This window comes from Stigmatopora nigra, chromosome 14, assembly GCF_051989575.1.
Source record: "Stigmatopora nigra isolate UIUO_SnigA chromosome 14, RoL_Snig_1.1, whole genome shotgun sequence".
In the NCBI taxonomy this organism is placed as follows: domain Eukaryota; kingdom Metazoa; phylum Chordata; class Actinopteri; order Syngnathiformes; family Syngnathidae; genus Stigmatopora; species Stigmatopora nigra.
Genome location: NC_135521.1, coordinates 11,770,844 through 11,797,903, shown reverse-complemented (window position 1 = coordinate 11,797,903; position 27,060 = coordinate 11,770,844). Strand labels below are relative to the sequence as shown.

The following is a 27,060-nucleotide window of genomic DNA, read 5'->3' as shown; positions in this document are numbered from 1 at the left end:
TACATATACATATACATATATATATATATACATATATATATATATATATATATATATATATATATATATATATATATATATATATATATATATATATATATACACATATATATATATACACATATATATATATATATATATATATATATATATATATATATATATATATATATATATATATATACATACATTATACATACATTATACATATATATAAAATAAATACACACACATATGAGCTAATGAGGCATCTGGTGAGTATTTGTAGTAACATAAGAATGGCAAGTGACTGAAATGAAGCTAATGGACCTTAAGGTTTATGTGGCCAGCATAATATGAAGCCATAAGGACATCTTTGACTCCACCTTAACATTGTCCCTCACTCTTACAAGTGCTCTGCCTGCCGTGTCTGCTGCTATCTGTCTGAAAAAGGACAGCGAGGTCCTGCTAAATGAGTTCCTGTAGTGTTTTTGTCACGGTAACCCCTCATTTCATCTGTTGCCAGGGCAACTCCACGTTCCTTCGTAGTTGCTAAGGAGACCACAGGTTGCTGTGACCCGCATATTTCTACAAAATACTTCCTCCCAAATCCAGAGAGGGGCATTGGAGGGCGACCAGGCATTTTCCACAAACTCGACTAACAAGCTCACATCACAGGAAAAAAGATTGTGGAAAATGGTCGAAAAGCATTAGATTAAACACATTGATGTCTCCAGGGGATATCAATATTAGATATGTTTGGATTGAAGCCATATAGTGCATGGGTGTATTTAGTCTGCCTTGCACTGTCTGGTACCGCAATTGTGTCTTCGTTCTGATAAAACTTTTCAAGGCTATAGAAATCTGTTACTCCTAACACGGAGCACAGTGGGAAACAGGAAGCATACACGCACAGGGTGAACGTGAGCCAGAGTACACAAAAAACTCGAGGAAAAGGCAGAATCGGATTCATTTGCTTTCAATTATGCTATACAGAATGTGCTTTCTGTCATCTCTGAAGGAGTTTTGACCCCAAGCGTGAAATAGGACCAAAGTAGAGTGGGATTTTACTTTAAAATCTTCGAGGAGGCCACTAAATCATAAAGTCCACAGAGGCCTTTGGTGGATTTGGTTCAAGAAATAAAAAATAAAAACCTTTCCATGCATTTGTTACCAAAGAATTTCAGTGTGGATATGCTCAATTTAACCAAGCTTTTAATACACCACAATCATGTCACAACTATAGGAAAAAAAACCATCAACTTCTTGATAAACTACTACTACATAACAGCTCACAGCTGTGCCATATTCATCATCAGGACAATCCAGAACCAAATGTTTATTTTACAACCGGACAAAAGCATGAGACATAAATTAAAAAATATGTCAGACTCGCCAGATATGTTGATTAATAAAAGCAAGTGCACAGACTGTGTCACTTATGTATTTTTTTTTTAATTCAAATCTGGCTGCAAGTGATTTTGTTTATGACAGGCCGTCAGATGATGGAAAAATACTGATATTATTTTTGGAGGACTGAGAAATACACTTTGTTAAATTACTAAAAGTTTGCGATATTGTATTTTGGGCAGAATTCTAAAAAAGGTCAGGGAAAGTTAGATTACAATAGTTAAAAGTCCAGGATTAATTCTAATTTTGTTATATTTGGTGGCTTTTTGAACATGTTTGATATAGGAATGTTGTTCATTTATGTATTTTCAATAACATTTTTTCTAGTAAGGGTCAACTCACAGTTTTGGGGTGGTGGGTTTGATTCCAGGTCAGTTGTCATTGTGTGAGGTTTGCATGTTCTCCTCGGGCTTGTGTGGGTTTTCTCCAGGTGCCTTGAGTTAGCTGGGATAGGCTCCAGTACCTTCTGTGATCCTTGTGAGGATAGGCTGTTCAGAAAATGAATGAATAATTATTGTTTAATGAAATAACAACCTTACCTCAAATTCCAACCCCTAATTGGTAGTTCAGGTAAGTGAGCAGAATATATTCAATGCATTTATTATTTTTTTGTGTGTTAATCATTGTTCTCAATAGAGACATAATGTGTCACTATCGCCATCAAGTGGAGAAAAAAAGGATGCAAATTAAAGCATTTCAGTGCTCAATTGAATTTGACTGGTGGATTTAACGATTTAAGACATGGCAAACTATATATATATGACACATAAATATAAAAAAAAATAATACAAAATAAATAAAGTGCACATAAAAATCCAAACAAAAAAATCCTTTAAATTAACAAAGATTAAATTGAGTGATTTGAGGCCACATGAATAGAATAAAACTATTCTTGGCAGTAACTTTTGCACACTACTAGTTTCACACTTTGAGAATGAGTCATTGACTTTGTAGCAAAGTCGTATATCTTTAGTGTTATTGCATCAAAAGATATGGCAAATTATATTTAAAAAACTAAGGCATGTACTCACTTTTGTGTTCTTTGTGTTCTCCTACACCTGAATACATTGCTCTCCTCATCATGCATGTGAAAAATGGCAGCAATCTGGACAATTTGGCATCTGCAAAAAGAATGTGTTGTTAAAGTCTATGAAGGCATGGCAGGATTTGGCCAAAGAACAGCTGACTAGTGGCTTCCCTTTGGAAATGTCTCAGTCATGCAGCTGACACTTACTAAAATGGCTTATTCTATTCTCCTGTAAATATACAAAAATATATTTCTAATTTCTAAAAGCTAATTTCTCTGTGAGCAGAAATTGACCTTTGTGCATGGTTACAATGGCAAAATGTATTTATATTACATCCAGGCATACAAAAATACACTTAATCTTTGTGTGAATGCCACTGGTCAATCACTAATTCTAATTTTAAACCTGAGCTCCAACTCCCCAAGAATGGAAGTTCAGCCAGGCCCATCTGTGCCCTAAATTTAGCTCCCCACCCAGGAAGTTTTAGCCCCCTAGAACACATTCATACACACTATCAGAAACCTTTCACATCGTCTTCTCATGCACACACAAAGGATTTCCCATTTTTTTCCCTTTCTGGAACCTTAATAATCATCTTTACCTGGAAATAACTTCACCCAAAAGTAGGTAAGTCTTTCTAAAATAAGGAATATTTCTTTCAGTGTCTGCTTTTATAGGTTTGGCGATTAAATAATGTCAAACTATTTATGGCAACTCTTATGCACGGTATATTTGACACATTCTGTTCATATTTATCAAGGTTATGCTTCTCCTATGCATAAAAACATTGCTCTAGGATGGCATTATCTTTTGTGTACCCCCCCACCCCCATTACAGATGGCAGCCTGGAGGTAAATAGGTCTGATGACATGAGTTTGATGGACATTTCCAAGATCTTCTCCCTGCTACAGCCCAAGGAAGAAGACGAAGACAACGGGCTGAGCCAAGCCTTAAACAACGCCGTGAGCGGCAATGATGTCTTGCTTCTCTCCGAGCTTCTTTCTCAGGAGAGCTACAGAAGGTCGATAAACACTCGGAGTGGGTGGGGGGTTCCTGTCACACCCTTACGGGCCGCTGCTGCTTTGGGACACCTGAAATGCTTGGAGCTCCTCCTGGAGCATGGAGCAGAGGTGAGACTCCCAGCAACAAAGAGTTGGCATGTGGGACTATAAAGTATTCGGATTCAGATATTAAAAATAATACATTTAGCCTATGGTGTTTTACACCTGTTTAACATATTATGCATTAAAGCGCATAATTACTGAACATCGTCTTTCATGTTTAATCAGATCGGCTTTACTGAGCTTATCTTAAAGAAGAGCTTGTTTTATCGTTATCAAGAGAGATAAAAATAGACTATATATAAGAAACATATATATATATATATATATATATATATATATATATATATATATATATATATATATATATATATATATATATATATATATATATATATATATATATATATATATATATATATATATATATATATATATATATATATATATATATATATATATATATATATATATATATATATATATATATATATATATATATATATATATATATATAATAAAACAAATTACTAAACATTTTTTAAAAATAGAGTGCATATACATTTGATCTCGGCTTCGTTATTTTAGAATTAGAAGAATAATTTCGATACTTTCTTATATATAGTGGATTTTTTCTTCTCTGCTCTATATATAACAAAATAATTTTGCATCTTAAGACAATTTGTAAATATATTTCTAATTTTATACCATAGCCACTTTGGACCAGTTTAATATTAATTGAATCTTAAAATGGTTAAGAAAGTTTAAATGACATAAATTTAGGAAATTTCATTTTTATTTTAACACTGAACAAGAACAAAAACTTTTTTTTTTTGCAACTGATTCACTGTGCAAAAATTCTATCCAGTAAAGACGCGTGTTAAATATTTAATTCAACCATCTCCAGATAGACGGCCTCGACGTGAAGGCCCAGACACCATTGTTCACGGCAGTCAGCGGCAAACATCTACACTGCGTGTTGGCTTTACTGAAGGCCGGAGCCGATCCAAACGGCAGCCCACACAACAACTGCTCCCCGGTGTTAACCGCTGCCCGAGAAGGGGACGTTGACATTCTACGAGAGCTTCTCCACTTTGGAGCAGAAGTGGACGTTCGACCAAAAGTACCGCAGTGGGCATCTCAGGCTACAGCATGCAAAGGGCCTCTCTACATCGCTGCAGTGTACGGACATTTGGATTGCTTTAAAATCCTTCTTCTCTATGGATGTAACCCTAATTATAACTGCACTGATGAGAAGATGCTGGCCAGAATGAGGCAGCCAAAGACTGTACTGGAAGTTTGTTTGCATTATGGTTGCGGAGTGGAGTATATCCAACTTCTTATAGACTTTGGAGCAGATGTATACCTGCCTACAATTATCGTTGACAAAACAACAAAACTGAATGAAGGCTTGGTTCTGCTGCTAAAGGAAAGAGGTAAGTAAGACCTATATGATTCCCTATTTTGTGATTTATTCCATAAAAAGCAGACAACTGAGTCAAAATGTTAACCGAGTTAAAAATATTCCTAAAATATTTTTTCATACACTTTACACATAAGAGCTAGAATGCGTTTTATCCCCCACAATTTAAAGGTCTTTACTAACTTGGGGCTTGTTTCTCTCACAGTTTCTCCCAAATCTTTGATGTCACAGACTCGCTTGGCAATCCGCAGATATCTTCATTTTTCCAACAAAGAGTCAGCCATTGACAGTTTGCACATTCCTCTCATCTTGAAGAATTACCTGAAGCACAACATCTCAGAAATCAAGGGTTGTTCTGGTTAGAAACATGTTTTCTTTTGTCCTGGAGTAATTTTCTCCCCAACTGGAATTATTATTATTACTTTTTTACACATGGGAATGGATAAATGTTTTGCTGTACTATACATATTTAAATTTATGAATGTTTGTCCTTCTTATTGTGCCCTGCGATTGGCTAGAAACTAATTTCAATGGTGTCCCCACCAACTGCACCCCCGTGACCTTAGTGAGGATAACCAGTACATAAAATGAATAGTGTGGGAGTTCACTGGCTTGGCTTTAGTGCAAGCAAGCGTGGGATTGATTCCCGCTTGGTGGAGGTATGATTGGGCATACGAATGGTTGCCTGTCATCCATGTGGCCTACGGCTGACTGGCGACCAGTCTAGGGTGTAATCTACATTTCACCCGCTGGGATTGTCTACAGCAAAACATTGGAATAAAATGCTTCCATGGGGTTGTTAAGTGTAACACCCTTGTTGGGCTATAGAGGTCCCAGTTGTGCTACTCATTGTTTGAGTCCACTGTTGGGTCTGCTAAAGGCAGTTGGGCTGATTTATTTTCATCTTCAAACATGCTTAACCACTGAGCTACTGATTTTGCACAGATCTTCTCTTACAAAAAACCCAGCTTATTTCCAATTAGTATCTTTTCACAGCTGGAGTTAAAGCCTCTAAAAAGGCATCCACATCCCATAAAGACCAGAAGTCTTAATTCTCGATAGAAATGCAGTCTTGCATCTGTGCCTTTTAAAATGTGAGGATGAGGAGCTGTTTGCTGAGAGATGGATTTGCATGAGACTCATTAATAATTAATGGTAGCATAGTTTCAATCTGCAGATTCCTTTTTTTGGGAGCATTTTGAAGAAATATAAGTTTTCTTTACCCAAGTCATCCTGATGAAGACAGATTATACTTACCAAGAGGGAATAGCTAACATTTCAGCATAAAAACAATACATTCATAAAGAGATTTAAATATATTTGTAACATTTCTGATATATGAACATTTCACAAACCTAAAACTGGAAAAAAAAATAAAACATCTGAAAATCATTTTATGCCCACCAAAAACTCATACAATTTTGATAAACATAAGCAAAATCAGTGTATGTGAATATAAGATAATGTAAGATATAAAATGAATGAAAATCCAATTTTATCCATCAATATTATTGTGTTAAAAAAACAGTGTGAAGAAAAAAAACATTTTTAAACACTTCAAAACATACAAAGTATTGATTTTGAGACATTATCCTAGTTTATTTTTTACTCTAGGTAAAAAAATATTTATAATATTACCATGCCCCTGATTATAATTACTATTAATGATTCTTTGTGTTGATTCTATTAAAATACCATGCATCCCTGTCCCAGAATAAGAATGCATAACATTGTTCTGCAGAGGTTTTATTGTCAACAAAAGTACAGCTATATCAGATATGGATTCTTTTTTTTGTTGTTGTTTGTTTGTGTTGTTTTTATGTCATTTTTTTGTTGAAATTTTCTTTTCTTTTTTACAGCGAAGTACAACATATTCCCAGTGCTTTGGAATACACCAAAAACATATAATGTACATAGAGTTGACATCTCCATCATTCTCCCATTCACAGTTTCTGGATTGAATAGGCATTATTTTTCAAATCTACATCAAATAATGTAACTCAAAATGTCAGCAAGAACAAAAATGACAAATGTTTGCATATGGATAAAAGGATTTTTTTTTTTGGGTAGTGAGTAAAATTATCTCCGGTAGACAAAACCTACACTTTTGGAATCTACTGTATGGTATTATACAATGAACAGTGTGTTTGTTAAAGTGGGATTTTCCAGGCTTCAGCTCGCATTGCTGTCATTGAAAACCAAAAAAAAACTACTATGGCTCATTGGACTCTGTGGTACCCTGACTGTTCAGATGCAACAAAGGAATTTGTAGTTGTTGGTGTTGCCATGCTCCATGCAAGTGTGTTGTATTCACTTAATGAAAAGAGTGACTATAAGCAGCATATGCATTCTCTTTGCTAAATTGGATTTTCGGCATTATGATCAGAAAAAACAATTGTCATCTCCCAAAAAAGTTCTGAATGCTACTTATAAGAATAAATGAAAACATTGTTTGAAAAATTTGGCTCCCAAATTACCGGGTTTTATCAAAATAAATATAAATGAGATAATAATTGTTGTACTTCAGAGCATCATTTTTGTAGTAACAACATGATATGAACTGAAATGGAGTACTCTGTGTGTATGTTTCCAGGATTCTGCTTATTTTTAGCACAACCCAACAGAGTTTCTATGCATTCAGCTCTTCTAATGGACTAAAAATCTATACACGATACCTATGTATGATAAGTGATAACTCCTATTTGGTTGTCATAGAAAAATGATACCCGTTTTTTTTTCTTTTCCTCAGAATCTGAAGCTTAGCAGTTACTGGTATCTATAAATATCCAGTGATTTGAGCTGTGCCAGTGTAGATTGGATTAAAAAAAAAAAGAAGAGAGAAAACATCTAATATTTATTTGGCAAGCACAATGTCAGTGCCTTTCATTTGACCCATGGAAAGCTCATTCTAACTCTGCATGAGGATAATAAGTCTCTTTCCTCTTTCTGACATGAAAAAAGAACAAAAAGTTAAAATTTTATATAGCCAAGAGACAAGTGGACATAGACCACAAGTCCCTCTGGTGAAAATGGCAGTGGGGTTCACAAGCGAATGCTTTGTGGTAGAAATGAAACTTTTTTTTTAGTGAAATGAAACTAAACAAACCGTAAAGAGTTGTTTTAAGTCTCATGCAAAGTATTGGATGCCACAAGCATGCATTTATTTACCTGGTACTGAGCTCTACCATACGCTAGAACTGGAACAACATTCGTCTCCAACGCAAAATACCAATATCCAAATATATGATCTGTTCTTTTTACAGTATATACAGTGTGTATCTGATAAAGTTAAAATAGATGACTTTGTCTTATTTGAATTCATAACTCACTGCTTATAATATTCTTTTAAACAGTATACTCTAACTCGACTAAGCAAAACTAATTATCTCTAATATATATTCCAAAGAAATCTGCTTTTTTAACAATAAAAGGAATTCTATATCATTTCTATATATATAATGCATCTGAAATAAGAATAACTTATATTTGTGCAAGGTCATTGCAGCTATGCAAAGTGTGATTTTTGTAACGAAATAAGTGTATTGAGTGTGCTGTATGGACAGAAACAGCTCCTATGGAAGAGATATCTGCCCGAGTCGTTCTCGTATGAGAGAAAGAAAGGGGGAACCGTTGCTAGTCCCACATTGAAGGGAAAATACGGGACGAATTCAAATCTGCCTGTGAAACTGAATAGATAATCACTAGTGGAATGCTGGAAGGCACTGTTAGATAGCATCTCTCTTCTCCGCAGCACAACGGGCCAGTAAGTATGCATGATTGTGTGTCTCTGTGTGCGTTTTGCATCTGCTGGGGGGGTTGGGGTGGTGGTGAGAAGGTGTGGGGATGGGGCGCAGCACTGGACCTGAGCTTATCATGGTCTAGGAACCGTATGTCGGGTGGTGAAGGGGAATTATTTTCCAGAACAGTCCGACAGGAAGAGACATAGCTCATCCTATGTCCCGACTTTGTTGACTAAAATAAAACAAAGATTGTTCAACATGCAAATCAATTCCAAGGTTTTATCCTTGGGAAGTCATAATGCCTATTTGAAGGCAAATAAGAAAATACTGAGAAACTCTTTCATTTTGAGTAATACATTAAATGTCATGGTACACTGAATTTTTGTTTCTATTAAAACAAGGTTAAAATATGCTCACACACACTTTAAGACTGCTGTTTTGCTTACATTCCATCTTGTGAAGATTTGTAATCCTACAGGCATTTTGTTGATTGTGGATAAATCTGACCAGGCCTTTGGGGAAATTAGAACATGCATCAGGTCGGAATAAACGACATGAGATGGTTAGGGGGAGGAGCTAAGGTGATCTCAAGATTTGAAATCTGTGTAGAATGATGCTTAAACCCCAATCAGAAAATGCATTCATCCATCCATACTCATATCACTCCTTCTCTCCTCTTTTAAAATCTATTCTTCTTCATTTTAACCTTACAATAGTGAAGTGGTCTACCTTATTTTACTACAACCATCCATACACATCCATCTTCCACCAAAAAGTCCTCAGCCATGCTGTTTCCCAGTGTGAGCAATACACATTAAGTTAAAAACACAATGACAACAAGAACAAAAAAACAAAATTGAAAACATTTTAGAGATCAACCTTCTTGCTACCTCTCTGTAAATTCCAAGAGGGTGGGACGTGCTCTTTCCAAACAGTCCGTGAGCTGCCAGCACAGTGCTACAGGGATGGTCTCTGGGGGGAAAGTGGGGAGGGGGGCTCTGGCACCAAGGCAGGCGCAATGTAGCCTGCCTATCTCCTGCTCCCAGCAGGTTCATCTGAGCGGCAAGCTCTCCACAAGCCATAGCCTTCGACCTTATGTTTGATGGATTATGAATACCCTGTCAAATCTGCTTGGTGAAATAATGTTTATACACTCTACCTTTGACATTCTTGCTATTGATTTGTTACTGCAGCCGTCATATCATAACTTGTGGCGGGTTTCTAAAAGGATAGAAACGCTTTCTTTGACTCATGTGGGCTAAGCAAGCGAGATAAGAGATAAGATGAGAGGGCGACATTGTGATGAAGGGGCTACTAAAGAAGGAAAAGAGGGGGAAATCCAAATTGATGCGAGTTGGGGAAAATGGGCTCTGTAATTAATGTTGACGCCCAACCAAGTTGAACCTCGGCGAAAGCCGTAGACCTGTCGTTATTTGGCCACACATTCACAAGAATGCAACACGCAACCTCACATAGCAGCAGCACAGCAAGATCTTGGACACAATCAAACGACGACATGGCGCTGCCCGGCGTGTGTGTCTTCACACAATGGATTTAAAAGAGGAAAATGGAGGACAATCTGTAAGAATTCCAGGACATTCAGATGGTGTGATGTTACAGGTAAGTTGCAGTATTCCGGTTGACTCTGCTGTAAAAGCATGAGAACTAAAGAAGGGGTTTCAACATGTATGAATTAGTAGCTTTTATTCTTCCCTTCTCCAGTCTGTGAACGTCCTCAGTCCTCTTGCTGCTTTTAGCCACACCCAATACTGACATTGGTCCTTAATTTTGGAAAGTCCCAAGTTAGTGTGTTCTTGTATTTTCTTCATTGTGGGAAAAGATCATCCAGTGTATAGTGCTTCTAAGAAAAAAATAGCTGGTCCTTTAGAAGGGTCTCTATTTCTTAAATGGAGCTAATCTACTAAAATTCTGCCAGAATGGAGCCTGGCCTCTTTTGGATTGACTGAATTCAAAAACCTCTCCTTGTGCCATGTCCTCTGTTACCTCATATTGCCCCGCGCTGAGGGGTTCCTGTGGGGGCGGATACGAGGGGGGCGTGCACCTGTTTACACCTAGAGGAGTGGCGAGTGCAAAAAAGCAAGAAAACAGGGTACGGGGGGCGTGGGGTAAGGGTACAAGGAGGGCAGCATAGGCACACAAAGCAAAGAGAAAAACAATTGTCAGTATTGTCACTGAGCCACTCGGCAACACAACATCGATTCATGCTGCCACGGCACAAAAAAATGAGATTCCATTAGTTACATTCCTGCATCTAAAAGCAGAAATATGATTGTGAAGATTGTTGAAGGAGGAATGGGTAGTGGGTTTCAGCACACTAATGATGCTATTCAAGCAAAGTCTGTTTCATAGAAACAAGAGGCCCCCAAAAACGTCATATCCGATAATACCAAGCGGCACAACTGAGCTTTTTGGACAACAGACATTGTTGTTGTTCCATGTTTGTTGACAGCACATTTGTTTGAATAGCACCCTCAACACAAAAAAGGGTGGTGAAAATAAAGCCCAAGAGAAAGCTGCCAAGAATATGCACTTGACTAAATTCTACCATGTATGTCATTGAAGCTAATCTACAAGCATTACAAGTATGCTAGAGTAGTAGTTCCAAAAACTAGTAAAGATCTGGAGGTGAAAGATTCCAAAGTTGCCATGGCATCTCAGAAAATACATAAAAAAGGATGGCAAACATTGTGCTTTGTTACAGGTGTTTTTTGTCAAACACAGTTTGAGCAGCAGTTGAAGAGTTTTAGAAGATGTTGTTTCTCTGAGATACTGCAAGTGATAATGCTTATCAGCACCTTGGACAGTGACTGCATGCTCCAGTGCCAACGGTAATGACAACACTTCCCAATGCTGATTTAGCAGTTGCCATGGCATCTTATTGTGCTAGTTCTAAAAGAGAACTGTTTTGCATATACCTTTATCATTTTCAAACCATGCCCATACAACATGGCTCTCTTTCTCAAGATGAAATCTATAAATGAATCTGAAATTCAAGAGAGTACTTCACCTTGTGCCAGCTTTGTACACATTCAGCACATACACAACATTTACTTGTGACCGACATCTAGGAGAGTTGACGTCAGAGAGAACATTTATAAGTGTTCATTGGTTAATTCATTCATTGATGGATGATTCCATTAGGCTAACATGCAAATGGCCAGCGAGAACATCAACCACGGTGAAAAAAAAACAAACAAAAAGAGACAAAACTGAGAGTAAAATTGCTACAATGCAAAGAATGACACCAGGAATTGTGACATGTGGACCCAGTCTTTGATGAATTGGTTCTAGAGTCTAGAAAACACATGTATTTTTTTCTTCTTCACTTAATTATAACGTGGTTGGCTTTGACAAAGTCATTTTAATTGTTTCAAAGAGAAACAAATTTAAAAAGAGAGGAAATATGATGTATTAAGGATAGTAAAACTACATAAATTAAACAATAAACAGATAATGAGTACATTAATAAATAGAATCATCAAACAGATGCACTTATGGATTTTATACTCATTTTGCATTTTATTATCTATGAAAATAAACTCGTTCATTGATATTTCCTTTAGCCTAGATTAATCTGCAAAATCCAGTCCGGAAAAATCCAGTATTAATCCTACACAAGCTCCAATTTAACCCATAGATCCAACCATAAAGTACACGGTGAATCTTTGGATATTAAAATCAAGTCAAAACCAACCCACATTTGACTGAAAATTTTAAATTACTACACATTGATAAGCCTATTCCAAACTTTTGTTGAATAGAGAAATCTTGGATCCATGTCCCATAAAACGGATGCCATCTTTAAAACTCAATACTTCATGCGAACAGTCCCTCTGTCTTTTCATTGATGCTTAAAAGCTGCTTGTAGTACATATGGCGAGTCATTGTAATGTAAGCAGACACACAATTAACTAAAATTAAAGACTGAAAGCAATCCATCTACTGTTGTTTTCCAATTTTCTAGCACACCCATCTTAAAAATGCACGTTTTGGTGTTAAAGACAAATTAAAGAAAGGAAATATGAAAGCAGGTTGAAAGAACAGTAAACAACGATGAGAAGACAGAGCACATCAGCGGTGAAAAGAAAATGGAAATCACCTGATATCTTCTTGTTGCCTCACCTTTCTGTTTGGTCACTTTTCTCACTGTCATGGCTGCTTGCCGCTTCTGATACTCTGAGATCTCAAAACCTAAACAGCAAAAAAAGAGAAATAGTCTCTCAAAAAGGAAGCAAATGCTTTAAAAAAAAAGTGACTAACCTATTTTCTCATCCTCCTGCACCATTTTTCTTTCTTCATGGAAAGCCCTGAGCCAGCGAATCTTCTCCTCCGGCTTCTTGGCCAGGAAGATGTGGATCTCGTCACTGTCTTTGTTGCACAATTTGAAGGCGTTCTTCACACTAACATTGAAGTCATCGTCTCTCCCATCAATGGCGTCCCGCACCTCGTAGCGATCCATGTCGATGCGACCCTTATAGTAAAGAATGTCTCGTCGTATCAGATCCTATTGAAATAGACACAAAGGACACACGTTGCATATGAATGTGCATGTATTAGTGTATGGTGTGTTTGTTTATTTGTGTGTTTAATTTTTCCTGGCATGTCAACAAGCCACCTTGTATTGATATCAGACAGCTTGTCTTATGTAACACTTTCCATTCCCGTCTCCTTCTTTTTCCACATTGAGGGATGCCAAAAATAAGCGAATCAACAGTACCTTAACAGTGGCATAATTAAGTGTAATGTATCAAAGCCCATACAAACCAGTAGGGTTATTTAAATATGTTTCAACTTTTTGAAGCCACAATCAACTTTTTGTACCAGAATCAAGTTCACTTATCACTTAATTTGTGTTAATGTATCGATTTTTTAAGATAACAAAAAAATGTAATATATTAGTAACATTTATGATTCATGGTAGGGGGTGTCAAAACTTTTTACACATAAATACTACCAAGAAAATATTTAGGTTTTCAACTACCACCATAAAGACTCTACTCAAAATATAGTAGCACAGGAGGTACAGGAGTTCCTTAAAATTAAAAACACACAAAAAGAATGTAGCAGACTTTAAAGGAATGCTAGAAAATGTTATGCAGTTACAACATTGTCATATACAGGTGCCAGATTTTTGTACAAAGGCTGAAAAAGAGCTGCAGGTGACTGGGTGTAAAGAGGGAAATAACCATTAATAAGTAAAGATAAACCCACATCCATGTATAGTGGTAATAAGAACCATAAAGGAGGAATAAAATGGAGGGTTAACAACTCAAAGGCTTCTTGCTGGATCGAGAATGCAAGAAAAGGAAGTATGGGTGGACTAAAATCCATAATTCAACATATGTTTGAGCTTCTTTCTGTGGCAGTGCAAAACAAAAATAAGATCTGCACAAATAGAATTGATTTGGGGTGCTAGAAATGATCAGTTGTTCTAAAAGGATAGCAGGGGTGAAGAAATTATTGACCACAGCAGCAACTGCAGGTAAGCCATACATTAAGTATATATTGACTTGTGGTCTGTGTCTAAATGGTGAGATAATTGTTTTCAGTTCACATTTGGATGCACTTTTTTTTTTGCCTTGGCGAGACTGTGTGTGCAAATGTCTTACTGAATTTAGGCCTGTGTCTTTGTGTGCTTATATAGTCGAGTTTATCCAAGCGTGAACATGCATTTGACAGGCGAGCAGAGCCTGAGTGCATGGAAGCCCAAACTACTGCGGCTATATTTTAAGAAATGAAGCGAGTATTTGAACATAACGAAGGGCTTGTGCACGAGTTGCATCGCCTTCGAGCATTTCTATTGTTATCATGGGATGCACAACTTTCAAGGAGCAGTTTGGGTTTGTATTTCGCCTTATCAACGGCTTCTAAGGCAAAAAAGAAAGTGAACAAAGATAAAGACATTGTACCTTTTTACAGAGAACCAGCTGGTGATCAAAGAGGAAGAAGACACGCTGCTGGCTGCGTCCATATGGCTGATAGATCCAAGACAGCTCCCCAGTGTAGATGAGCTCAGAGCTTCTGTCCAAGATATCATCCCCCTAGAGACATTCATACAGATATGAAAATCAATAAATGAAAGACTTCAATATAAAGACAATGTTTTTTTTTTTTCCCTTATCCAATTTATATCAGAACCCATAATACACTTTACAATCACATCATAAAGAATAGATGAAGTAAAAGTTAGAAATCCCTTCCAGGTAGATGTGTAGAACCCCACTGTAAGGTCAGAAGTAGGGAACCTATGGCTCGGGAGCCATATGTGGCTGTTTTGATGGGTGTATATGGCTCTCGGCCTTTTTAAAATCATATTTTTTCTTCATTAGACTCTTCTACATGCATACTCTCATTGATACTCATTGATTAGAGACCGTGAAATAAGGTTCAGATTTTTTTTTACTTTCTAAGTAGTGAAATGAATAATAAATGCTCACATTTTCATGTTTTTTTACTTTTAAATTCTGATTATGGCTCTCAAGGAATAATATTTGAAAATATGAATTGTTTATGGCTCTCTTCGTCAAAAAGGTTCCCGAACCTTGTGCTAAATAGTGGAATAACAACAACTTCAAATGTTCAAATTACTTGATACAGTGTTCTAAAATTCTCAAAATTTCCAAGGACCCGTCAAAAACTTTGTTTCTTTCCTCATTGTAATTATAATTCCTATAAACAATACGTGAGAATAGTAATTCAGATAGATTTCAGTAGGATTTTTTTGTTCAAATTGATTGCTTTAAATCTTTACTAAAGAAGGAAGCATCACCTCTAAAAACTCCCGGTTTAATCAGGTCAGTGTTTAATCTATTGCATCATTCAAAAACCCTAGGCGTTTTCTTTTATAATCCAATGAAAAGGTATTTGTACTCAGCCAAATTAATACACACACACACACGTACCTACCTCCCAGTCCAAAACGGACGCTTGCCACTGGGCAATTTTGTCAATGTTTTCCAGTCTCCTCTTCCTTTCATTGATCTGCTGGGTGACGTTTCGCATTACTGCCAGGGCTGCTGCCACGTATCGATAGTCGCTGCAGAAATGGCGCAACACATAATGAATGACTCTTGGGGAATTGAACGGTCGACTTAAGGTGAAATCTGGCCACTCTTTAAAACAAAAAAATGTCTGATGTTGCAGTATTAAAAGACACAATTAGACCTAGGCTCTTTACTAGGGTAGAAGAAACAAAGGTAGCCCTACTGGAATAGTATAAAATTCCAATTTGCCACTTTATCTGCAAAAATACCGTATGATAACATCATATGTAGAGTTTTTCCTCGCTATTTGCGATTGTAATGGCTCTCAATGTATTGTTAGAGTTTGACATAAGAAAAGATGGCCTAAAGCTGGCAAAATCTCACCAGTCAAATACTGCAAACAGTCCAACACTGTGATTTGGCAAGCATCATTGGCAGAGCTGGCACCTGTCCCTATCTGACTAGTTTGTAAATGACCTGCAGCTGGCTAAGTTATGCTACATCTTTTTACGCTTTGCTTTCATGCATGCATGCACATCTGGATTTCTTTCAGTTAGTTTAGAAAAGAACAAGTGAAGCATCATCCCTGAGTCCATCCAAATTTTTGATATGCAATGGAGCACAAGGGGTATTCATCCTAGAATAATGACCAAATTTTACGGACTATAAATCACACTTTTTTTCCCATAGTTTGGTTTGGCCTGCAACTAAAACTCAAGTTCAACATATAACTTATTTTCTCTCTAAACACCGACAGACTTATTTTTTTGTTGTTGCTATAATTGTCTGATTAACTGTCATGTTATTAGGTGACTATTTAGCCTGTTGTTCTCCAGTTTATTAATGTCAATTTAACCTTTATATGTTGTTGGTTTCTGACTCAATAAAGAATTGCTCTGCCAAAAATGCAATATATATGTATATATATATTTTTTTTCTCTTTATTCCGCATTATTTGGTAGCTGCGTCCAAAATACATGGTACTACTGATGCAATGTTGTTGTTTTTTTTTTTTTTTTTTTTTTACTCAATGGGCAATGTTCCATACCTGTGCTCTTGTGCAGTGTATTTGAGAAGTTCTGCCAACTGGAGGGGATATTTGCAGATCTTCTGGACAGGCGTGAGCAAGAAGCCATCTATGGCAATGTCAATCATTTGCTGGAGGAGTCGACAGGCCTCAAAGAAGTGCTGGTACCTGCCATCCCTCATCAACTTGCTCAGTTCCATGCAGGCATCCAAGTGGTTATTACAGTACTCTGAATAGATCCAGAAGCCATCTTGCTGTAAAAATAGAAGAGTAGTAATAGCAAATTAAAAATGTAATGAAAAAGGTGGATCTTCCAAAGCTTAACCATGCAAATGCAGAATAATTCATTCGTTTCCTTTCAGCTTCTCCAATAAAGGTATCCAAAAAGTCAAGGTTATATTTGTCCCAATTTTGGATCTTTGTGAACAGCATTGTCTGATGCTTGAAATCCTTTATAAAAAGATTATCCTATGCCAGAAATCACTTTAAAAAAAGATTATTATATATAAGATTTTCTTTATGTTGTGTAATAGTGGGTTTACCCCAATACTAGTCTGAAAGAGGTCAGATTTTTAATATCTATCACCAAAAATGTTACCAATATTGTGTTTTTTTTTTAATCAAAGTGACTTTCCCAGGTAGCATGCAGTAATTTGCGAATGATTATTATTATTTTTTAAATATATATATATATATATATATATATATATATATATATATATATATATATATATATATATATATATATATATATATATATATATATATATATATATATATATATATATATATATATATATATATATATATATATATATATATATATATATATATATATATATATATATATATATATATATATTTTTTTTTTTTTTTTTTTTTTAACAACACTTCCACATCCAGTCCCTTCACTTCACTGTATAAATAGACATTTCTAGTCAGCCTTAGTTTTTGCAGGAACATGTGTAAACATGCTCTCCTCTCCACCTTAGAGGTCTTGTTTGTGTTGGAGTAATGGAATCTTTATCTCTGGTTGACTTTTTTCTTTTTTAAATCCAAAATGTGAAAATGATTCTCTTTTGTTACTTCATAGTCTACCACCATGGCTTCTTCTACTTCTCTCATCTACTTTCATTCATGCATTCAATCTAGCTATCCAGCACACTGAACTCACATGTTCTAAAAAACATGGTCCAATTTCCGAAAGGTGGGGTTCCTCCGTGTTGTACTGTTTTTCCAAGTCTCTAACAAATCCCATTTGGAAGCGGTAGATGTCCTCAATGTTTCCAAAGATGACCTTCAGTTGATCATCATTGAACATGTCCACACGCTTCCTGCACTGGCGCAGATAACCCTGCAAAAGTAAAAGGTTAAAGTTCAATGATGCTATCGAAGGTTTTATGGTTGCATCGTCTCTAATTGAACAATTCAGCTGTTTTTGAAAAATAATACATTTCAATTTTAATTACATTACGTCAAATGTAACATGTTGATAAGACATCTGCAATCACTTCTAACAGTACTGATTTGCTTTGTTGTCCAACTTTTAAATTTGTGTTTGATTAGACTTTCATTCTGGGTGAAAAAAAAGATTGGGAAATTAGCCAAATTGGGTTGGCAGTCGCCCATCTTTCCCAATGTGGCAGAAGTAGATAACGAGCAGTACAGAAACATATTTTTCAAACTGGGCATACAAAAAAAAAAAACAACATCTTCAAAATGATGACTTACATCTTGATGGGAGGGCATTATGTTCAATCAGGATTATGTAATTGATGCTGGCTAACAGCAAATCATGATATATAATAAAGAATCAATAGTCTGTATTCATTTTCTACCTCACAGATGTCCTTGAGGTGCTTGATGTAATGTCTCTCTGTGCTCATGATCTCATTAATGACGTTAGCTCTCATCTGGTCGCGATTCTGGAGAGGCGAGCCGAGACATAGACAGTCATTGGCTGGATCCAGGTGCCCATTTTGAACGTCGCTGGTCCCTTCGGCAGGTTCCCCTCCTCCATCCTCTTGATTGACCCACAACTAAAAACAAATATATTCACACGCACATATATTATGCATTAATCCATTGATAAAATGTTCTATTACCAAACAAATCAGTAGGCAACCTTCATTAAAAAATGTAAATGCACAGAGACCATTAAAGCTCACACATCAGTCACAAACACACACCATATCATTTTTAAACAAATCCCTTTCACTTACCCATACTTATACAGTAGCTATAGATTAGAGATGACCACACTGTTATATCTACTTTATTCTGTGGTTCAGCCTAACTATGTGCTAAAATCTTGACCTACATTGGGGCTTTGCGCAAGATTTTTTAAAAACCCATAACGTTTTAAATATTTTTTTGAATGCTTTTATACTGTATTCAATATATACCAAATATTTAACAATAATAACTGACACAAGAACATTCTAAGAGAGAAAAAAAATGCATGTATTAAATATCTTCTTTTCTTTGTGACATTATGCCTAAGTGTTGTACTTGCTCTTTCCTTAACGACCGCAAGCAAAAGGCCTTGCTCCTACTAATGCCTCCGGGGAACAGCGGAAGAGCCAGCAGAAAAGTAATGACAAATGATGAGAAGTTAAACATTCACAATATGCACTAATATGAGCAAGTTGCATTTCAGTATTCGGCCTATAAAGGTATGAATGAGAGTACTATGTGGGCATCCTGTAAATATTGAAAGCAGCGTCTGGTAGAGAAGCCAAAAATGTTACACTACTTCAAAACAGTATCAAAAGTAGTTTTTCTACTTTACAAAGCTCCGTAATTAAATTTTTAAAAAAACAATAGTGGTAAAACTACGATTAAAAATATATTTTTCTCAAAAAGTTACTCAAGTAAATGTTATGCTCTGCTATTGACAATATTATAGAGTTGTAATAAAAACAACCCTCTGTCATCATGAAGAATACGCAACAGCAGCTCCCTATAGACATTATCAACAACGTGACACAATAAACAGCTCCCTGCGACCGACCCATTCATTGGACAATACTCCTAATGGAGCTTCACCATCACAATTACAATCTTTATGTAACTTTAAATTTGGATGACGTGGAAAGTGTGGAAAATGGGTTGTTATTGGCCTTAGGTGTTAACTTTTACATCATGTGATTTATTTAAGAGTGGCGGTTTTCCATTCTATACCCACTGAAGAACTTTGCACACATACTATTGAAACATCTGCTCCTAAAAACATTCACATTTGCAGCTTTACATGCTAAAACATTCACTAAAAAGCAGACAGCGAGCGCAATTTTAAATGCCCAGGAGTCAATACCTGGCGGCACACACTATTACCCGTGTAACATTGAAGAACCGACGGGTAAAATGCCAAACACAAGATGAGAAAAGCAGCACCACAGACAAGCAGAGTGACTGGTGGGAGAGCACTGACTGCAGTGACGAGAACTAGTAGCACAGCCTTAAAACTGCACATTTGTCAGAGTCAACAGTAAATGAACTACAAACAAAGTCTTCATATGTAGTTTTCGTCAACATGAATAGAAGTTGTCACTCCAACTGCCTGATATTTTCAACATTTTAGGTCAAAGTCTTAAGGAAGAACATGAAGATCTTTACTTTTGACTCATCATGACTACCCATCTATGACACCTGTCAAGGGTGATTGGATGAGGTTAATGTCGAGTAATGAGGTGCGTTGCGTGGAAGGTGGGGCAGGCTAGGATGGGTGGGTGGATGATGCTGGGAAAAAAAAAAACGCACCTTTGACGTAGTGTTTTGGAACCGTGGAGTTGCTATAGGGTTGATATAGAAAACCTGTTTTGTTTGGGGCTGAGGAGGGTGGGGTTCCACCTTAGAGAGAAAGAATGACACAACAGAAAGATACTTTTTGGTAGACAGTCCTGCCCTCTTAGGAGTGACAATGGAAAGGTGGACAGGTGGGAATGGCAATGGGGGGGGGGTGCCTTGGGGGAGAAGGGGATGTATTACGTTGAGAGCCTCCACCTATAAGGATGCTAGCTTCTTCCATCAGTGAGAACTCTGGGTTAGAAGAGTAGTTTCAATTTGAACAATATGCTCAAACATTGTTGAGTTAGTTTTGTTCACATTTGGGATAGTTACGTAAAAGCAACATAAAACCATTATGTGTTGAGTGCATTTAAGTGAGAAAAGATCAATGTGATGCCACACAAAAGGAAATCCCAAGGCATTTACTTTGAGGAGAGTTATATCTATTATTCAGATAAAGGATTGTTTAACGTTTGTAAATGTTTGTAAAGGGATAAGATATCAATGTTTGTTTGCATATGTTAATACCCCTCCAATTTTGCATGTGTGTGTGTGTGTGTGTGTGTGTGTGGGTGTATGTTGTGAGTCTAGCTATTGGCCAGCTGCAGTTGCATCAGACTCACCCGCACGAAGCTGGCAGGGAACCATCCCTCCTCCTCATCAATCTGGCCCCACCACCAGTCCTTGTTGGAGGCATCCAGCACCTTTATGACGTCACCGGCTTTAAACGCCAATTCCCGGTCCGCCATGGTCACATGGTCCCATACCGCCTCAGCGTTGACGATTGACCCTCCACTAATCAACTGAAAAAGACAAAAAAAAAAGAACATATCTCAATGTAAAATTCAAAAAAATCATCTCCAACTGTGTTGACACCACTTTTTAGAAAGAAAATAACATAGGATCTGCTTTATTAGATCCTCCCATCTGCATATCATATCACAAATTACTGCCCACTTATGTGGTTAGTCTTTTTCTGTTCATAACTTTGGTATTCTACAGGTTTGAGTCATATAGTTTCAATTAAATAAAAATAATACATAACAAATACACTGTATATGTGACAGCAGACTGCATTTGTTGAAACCATTTCAAGTACTAATGGGTACAAAAACAAACCATCAAGCCTGCTTGTAACATTGAACAATTGCTAACACCAAACACAGCACAATACAACATAGTTCATTAACACAAAAGGGCCATATGACACAACACATTATTCACACATGCAAAGGTCAATAGAGGGATCATGGCCTGTGAGCTTATTGTCATTCTTTTAGGGATGCAGGCAGCCAAAGGTTTTTTTTTCATTAAAATGATGGAAAAGCAACATTGCCTGTAAAGGGATGGAGATTAGGAATCACCTATATACGTACTGCACAGTAATGCCACCTATTATAACACATTGCCAATTTTACTAACATTGTCCACAGTGTGCATCATTGCATCTTTGGCAAAGTTCCATATTTTTGTTTGACAAATGTTTCTCTTCCAATCGTGCTCTTTTCATCAGTATGTTCTTGCCAAACTGTTACAATGTCATAACGTTTGGGCAGCACAGACACTTTTATCAAAACTATTTAAGTGGTGCTTTGGCTTTGGTTAAGCGGTTTTAAAGGTCTAAACTACATTAAACATTCATTCATTTATCTTCTAAGCCACTTATCCTCACAAGACTCTCGGTCACAATAAACATGGAAACTTAGCTATTTTTGCGTTCATTCTTTTTCTGTGCCGCTGATTTTCATAAAGTTCGCGGGGAGTGCTGGAGCCTACCCAAGTGAACTATTAGAACCAAGCAGGGTACACCCTGAATTGGTGGACAGCCAATCACACGGCAACCATTCACGCTAATAGTCATATTTAGGGGCAATTTAAAGTGGTAATTAAATATTCCTACAATGCATGTTTTTTTTATATGGGCGAAAACTGTAATACCAAGAGAAAATAATTTAAAAAAAAGTATTAATTGAGTGTGACTAAGTAAAATTATTCCAAATTAGACAAAAATTTGTTTTTCCTGAAAAGAAATATCCTGAGAATACATGTATCTATTTATAACTACAATTACAATATACTTTGTCATTACCCTTAAGCAAAACAAACCACATTCCACGTGAAAAAAGATTGCAAGAAATTATTCTCTATAACTTGTTCGTTCAACACCACTAATAGTTTAGCACATTAATTAAACTAAGGCAACGGGACTTCAAATCCGACTAAATTTCTTCTTACAAGCCTTGTAAACGCACCGATTTGAGCGTGTAGGTTTTTTACTGAAAGATGTCACTGAGTAGGTTGATTACATCGGCAATCACACAGGCCTGTGAGCTGCTGCAACAATAGCTCCAGCCTATATCTCAAAGCTCTTCACTTCAGGAAGAGAGGAGGATTACTGCAAAAACATGTGTCACGCTGCCATGGAAACAGCACGGATGGAGGCTGCTCAAAAAGATTAAAAATCTTTGTTCATTCAGGAAGAGAAATTAGATTTATACATTTCCAACTGAAATGATTGAAATGCAACGAATACATTGTGAACTGATAGAGGAGATTTCTACCTGACTAGGCCAGCACGTAAAGAACAAAGGTCAGTGTTGATGCACCCCTTAACTTATCAGGTTCTCATCACTGCACTACAAGATCTTCTACCCCATTCACCACAGTGCAGTTCCTATTACTCTACTGTAACACAAGCAACATGCATAAAAAAGGGAGAAAGAGATCCATTCACTTATACATCTCCTTCCTGAGATCAGTACTGTCCAATATGTTACATCCCTTTCCCTAACTGTCTGCATAAATTAAAAGCTTAACATAATATTAGAAAAATATACAAAATCTAACATGCAAACAATGTTGACCTGCACATCTCACAATGACCGATACAGTATGTCAAATTGCCGACGTTCGTCCTCAAACTGCAAGATTTGTATTTAGGTCAAAGCATATAAAAGGAAGAGGAATGATTAACTTACCATGGACATACATAGTACCTATGTGCTAGATTTAAGACAGAAAAATACTTCTACAAGAAATACAAACAGTATACAACAATGATTTGAGTGATTCTATCCTTGCACCACACAACGCATCAGCATTCCCTGCACTAGCAGCCCTTACTGCATTCTTCCACTATTTGTAGTTCTAGCATAGCTGCACCAATGCACCGGTGGCATTTTGTAGCAAATACATATGTTTCAACAAGCCTTACCATGTTCGTAGCATTTATCTGTAAGGCGAGCATATGCATGGAGAAGTCCGGCTCATATGATCATGATAGATGATCCCTGTCAACTTAGCTGAAAAATGATGGTTGTTCACGAGAGCGTTGGATGAGCTGTCGATTATCAGGATGCCTAATTCCAGAAAGAGGTTTCTCTTTCTGACGCACACAGAGTGAGTCTCGCGGTCCTTCCTTCCCTGCGTCTGCCAATGTTGTTATGTAATACACATATACCCTGAGTCTGGGAGCCAATCAGAAATAGCTCTTCCTCAAACCACTGAGAAATAGCAGCACATCCTTTCACACACATGGTTTTCTCACTTTCACGCACCATTCGCGCATTAAAACTCGTGTTAGCACAATATTAAACACAACTCTAAAAGCGGATACCAACCCTGGAAGGTGTACAAATTTGTGGAAAATACGCATGGCTTTCCAATTCAACGAAAGACAAAAAATGGTAATACAGCCACAAAAAAAAAAAAACATTACACTGCAGGACTTGTGCTATGCATTCTTATGCAGAACAAACTGTTGTTTTGCTCATTGTCCTGTTTGACTATGGGAGTAAAGCCCAAGCCTTCTACTACAGTGAACAGAACATTTGCCTGCATGCCATGACAAGTGAGTGTTACCTCCCATGGTAAAATGTGGCTGACAGGTATTTGTCTACACATGCAAAGAAATATTTCAACCTTCACTAAACAAACACATTACTTGCATGGAAGCACTTTTTCTCTCTCTTTCTATGTAAGGAGTCTATATATCAATATATATGAATACAAAGCAAACTGGCCATTCTTACTATAACTAATAATAGGAAAAGCATGGACAACTGTGAGATGGGCTTTTAGCATATCTATTTATGACATCCATTAAACATTTATGACACCTGCCTCCCATCCTTTATTGGTTCATGTAGAAGAAATGAAACAGGCAATTCCTCTCAAACATGCCTTTTCACTTGACAGGAAAAAAATAAGCTCATGTTCAATGCATTTTGCAATGGTCAGAGAACAGTGAGCCTCAAAAATGTATGCATTGTTAAAGTTTGATTATTCTGGGGGGAGCTACATTAAAGTATCTCTTAAATAGGGGGAACCTAAAGTGGAGGCTCTTCTTTTTTTAGGCCGTACCTTGTACACAACTGATTACTGTTCAGAGATCATGATCTTGCAGCGCATGCAGTACACACTTGCAACCCCATCTCCTAAAAATATAAAGGAGGCCTTCAGTAGGGAAAGCACCCATAAGCTGATATGTTATGATTAGCAATGACCAAAAAAACAAAAATGACCACTGATTTCAGTCTAATAATAACATGATGGCATAGTTAAAACACTGTCATGCTCATAAACCATGGAATACAACATGGAGGAGAGAGAAGAGAGGAGATCGAGGAAGGAAGGCGACGTGTCTATATGCAATACTAGTGACCACAGGGATAAGAGCGTGACAGATTTAGTGTTTCCAGCACCAAACAACATCATCATCTATCACAAACGAACGGTGAGAGGACATGATACACAAACGGGGAGTCAGGGAGGAAGGAGGGTTACACAAAGACATGATGTTGTACCAACGTCATTCATTTCAACGCGTAGCCGTGATGGAGCGCCGGGTGTCCCCGCTCTTAACCAGCGAGCACCGCCTGTCTCCTCTCCTCTCCTGCGTGACAGCGAGGTGCGCTGCAAAGCGGGCCCCGATCGCCGATCCATTAACGAGTACCGAGGATGAACATCAACAGCACGTTCACAAGCACCAGCAACGCGATCACCGTAAACACCGCGCAAGTCTGGACATCCAAGGCCATGGCGCAGCACTGCGGGCCGTGAGAGGCGTTCTCGCTCGGGCGGAATTCAGCTGCGAAGAGCCCAGGAAAGCATGTCATCCACCACAAAAGACGCCGATACGCCTCTTCACACTGCGTCTTGTAATTCACAATGGCACGGGAAGGGATGCATCATCCTCACCATCATCATCGTCATCAGCCTGCACAGCGACTTCTCCCCGCTGGTCAACACCTGACGGTGTTATGCCGCTTCCCCTATTCGAGCGAGCGAGCGACTCTCCGGGCTGCAGATTGAAGCAAGCAGGGGGTGTGTGTGGTGGGGGGACGGGGGGAGGGGGCGACACGCAGGCTGTTCGCAGCAGCGGAGCCGCCTTCCTTCCGGCGAGCAGGGACCGGCCAGAGAAGGGCTCAGGCTAGGAGAGGCGGTCCCGAATTAATACTCATCAAGCCTCTACCGCTAGACTACCGGCGTCAGACATCACACCAGGCAGCGAGGGAGGGGCACCACAAAACCCCTCCGCTGACTTCATTGACCAACGAGGCTGACATTGCAACCTCCAGCCCACTAGAAAATTCCATGAGCTGAGCTGATTTGTATCAGTTATTGGTCACATCTTATGGGGGAAGTTCTGGGAGGAAAATCATGCATCTAATTTAAAGTCGTGGACACATTGTTCTCTTGTTGGTATGATGTCAGCATTTTCCACTGTAATATTCGAGGCTGGTGCTGTGTTAGAGCACAAGCTTAATATTCACATGCCAATGTCAGGCTTTTAAGCCCATTTTCCTTTATGAAAATATTGCTATGTAACTAATATAATGCTCACAATTGATGACAGTGCTCTGATTCTTTTGCCATGTGAATATAGAGTTCTATAAATTTCAATAAGGGCCATTGGAAAGTAATGTTGACCTTGTACAGGATACAAAACATTGAGGTTTGTTTGGCATGTTGCAGATTTTGTGGATAAATTAGGTTTATACTAGTGGGCTGTACCCTTTTTGGGGAGAACATGCAAATTACACACACAGGACTGAACTGGATTTGAACCCAGGACCGCAGAACTGTGAGGCACCCATTCACCCGTCCGCCTGTACTGAATATAGCTTAAAAAAAAGGTTTTGTGATGTAACTTGCTCCTGCCTTGGGGTGAGGTCTATGTACCATTGAGTAAAATACACTGCAATTTCTACTACTGATTAAGTAAAACCGATCATTTATGACTAATTACACTGAATCTAACTACTACTATACTCTCCTGTAACTCTAAAACCATCCAAAATATCAAGAGCTACCTTGACCATGATGAACGGTCTGTAATTTTCTCATATTTATGCCCTTCTTGGTGTGAAGATTATGACATGAGCTCACTGTGATCATAAATAATTTTATAGGCTGCATCGGTTCATTCATCTTCCACACCCAGCTGACTTTGGCAGACTATACACCCTAGACTAGTCGCCAGTCAGCCATTGGGCACACAAAACAACGGGAATCGAGCCCGAAACACAGTCAGGCAAGTGAACCACTACACCATAAGGCATCTCCACATTCAGTTCAATTCAGTCATGTTATTAGAC

General features: G+C 37.6%; 2 protein-coding genes across 11 annotated transcripts in view; one reads left to right on the top strand and one right to left on the bottom strand.

The window, feature by feature from the left end:
• The first annotated feature begins 2,941 nt into the window (after positions 1-2,941).
• On the top strand, positions 2,942-6,410 carry LOC144207911 (ankyrin repeat and SOCS box protein 12-like). Its single transcript, XM_077733589.1, has 4 exons — positions 2,942-3,040; positions 3,255-3,547; positions 4,386-4,914; positions 5,107-6,410. Exons 2-4 carry the CDS (start codon positions 3,287-3,289, stop codon positions 5,262-5,264), a joined length of 948 nt encoding a protein of 315 aa, XP_077589715.1. The 5' UTR covers positions 2,942-3,040; positions 3,255-3,286; the 3' UTR covers positions 5,265-6,410.
• The window catches only part of arhgef9a (Cdc42 guanine nucleotide exchange factor (GEF) 9a), a 33,996-nt gene continuing 11,996 nt past the window's right edge, over positions 5,061-27,060 (bottom strand). Inside the window, exons 1-12 of one of the 10 annotated variants that reach the window (XM_077733581.1) lie at positions 25,661-25,803; positions 25,271-25,550; positions 21,085-21,264; positions 20,435-20,524; positions 18,511-18,711; positions 17,847-18,026; positions 16,694-16,926; positions 15,569-15,698; positions 14,572-14,703; positions 12,923-13,166; positions 12,785-12,853; positions 6,632-10,713 (exon numbers count right to left, since the gene is read on the bottom strand). In XM_077733581.1, the coding sequence (XP_077589707.1) occupies positions 10,538-10,713; positions 12,785-12,853; positions 12,923-13,166; positions 14,572-14,703; positions 15,569-15,698; positions 16,694-16,926; positions 17,847-18,026; positions 18,511-18,711; positions 20,435-20,524; positions 21,085-21,264; positions 25,271-25,405 (1,770 nt within the window). In that variant the 5' untranslated portion in view covers positions 25,406-25,550; positions 25,661-25,803 and the 3' untranslated portion in view covers positions 6,632-10,537. Of the gene's footprint in view, positions 5,223-6,631; positions 10,714-11,577; positions 11,646-12,761; positions 12,854-12,922; positions 13,167-14,571; positions 14,704-15,568; positions 15,699-16,693; positions 16,927-17,846; positions 18,027-18,510; positions 18,712-20,434; positions 20,525-21,084; positions 21,265-23,675; positions 23,899-25,266; positions 25,806-27,060 lie in introns of those variants that run through there. The other 9 variants (XM_077733580.1, XM_077733583.1, XM_077733584.1 and 6 more) reach the window with 9 other exon arrangements.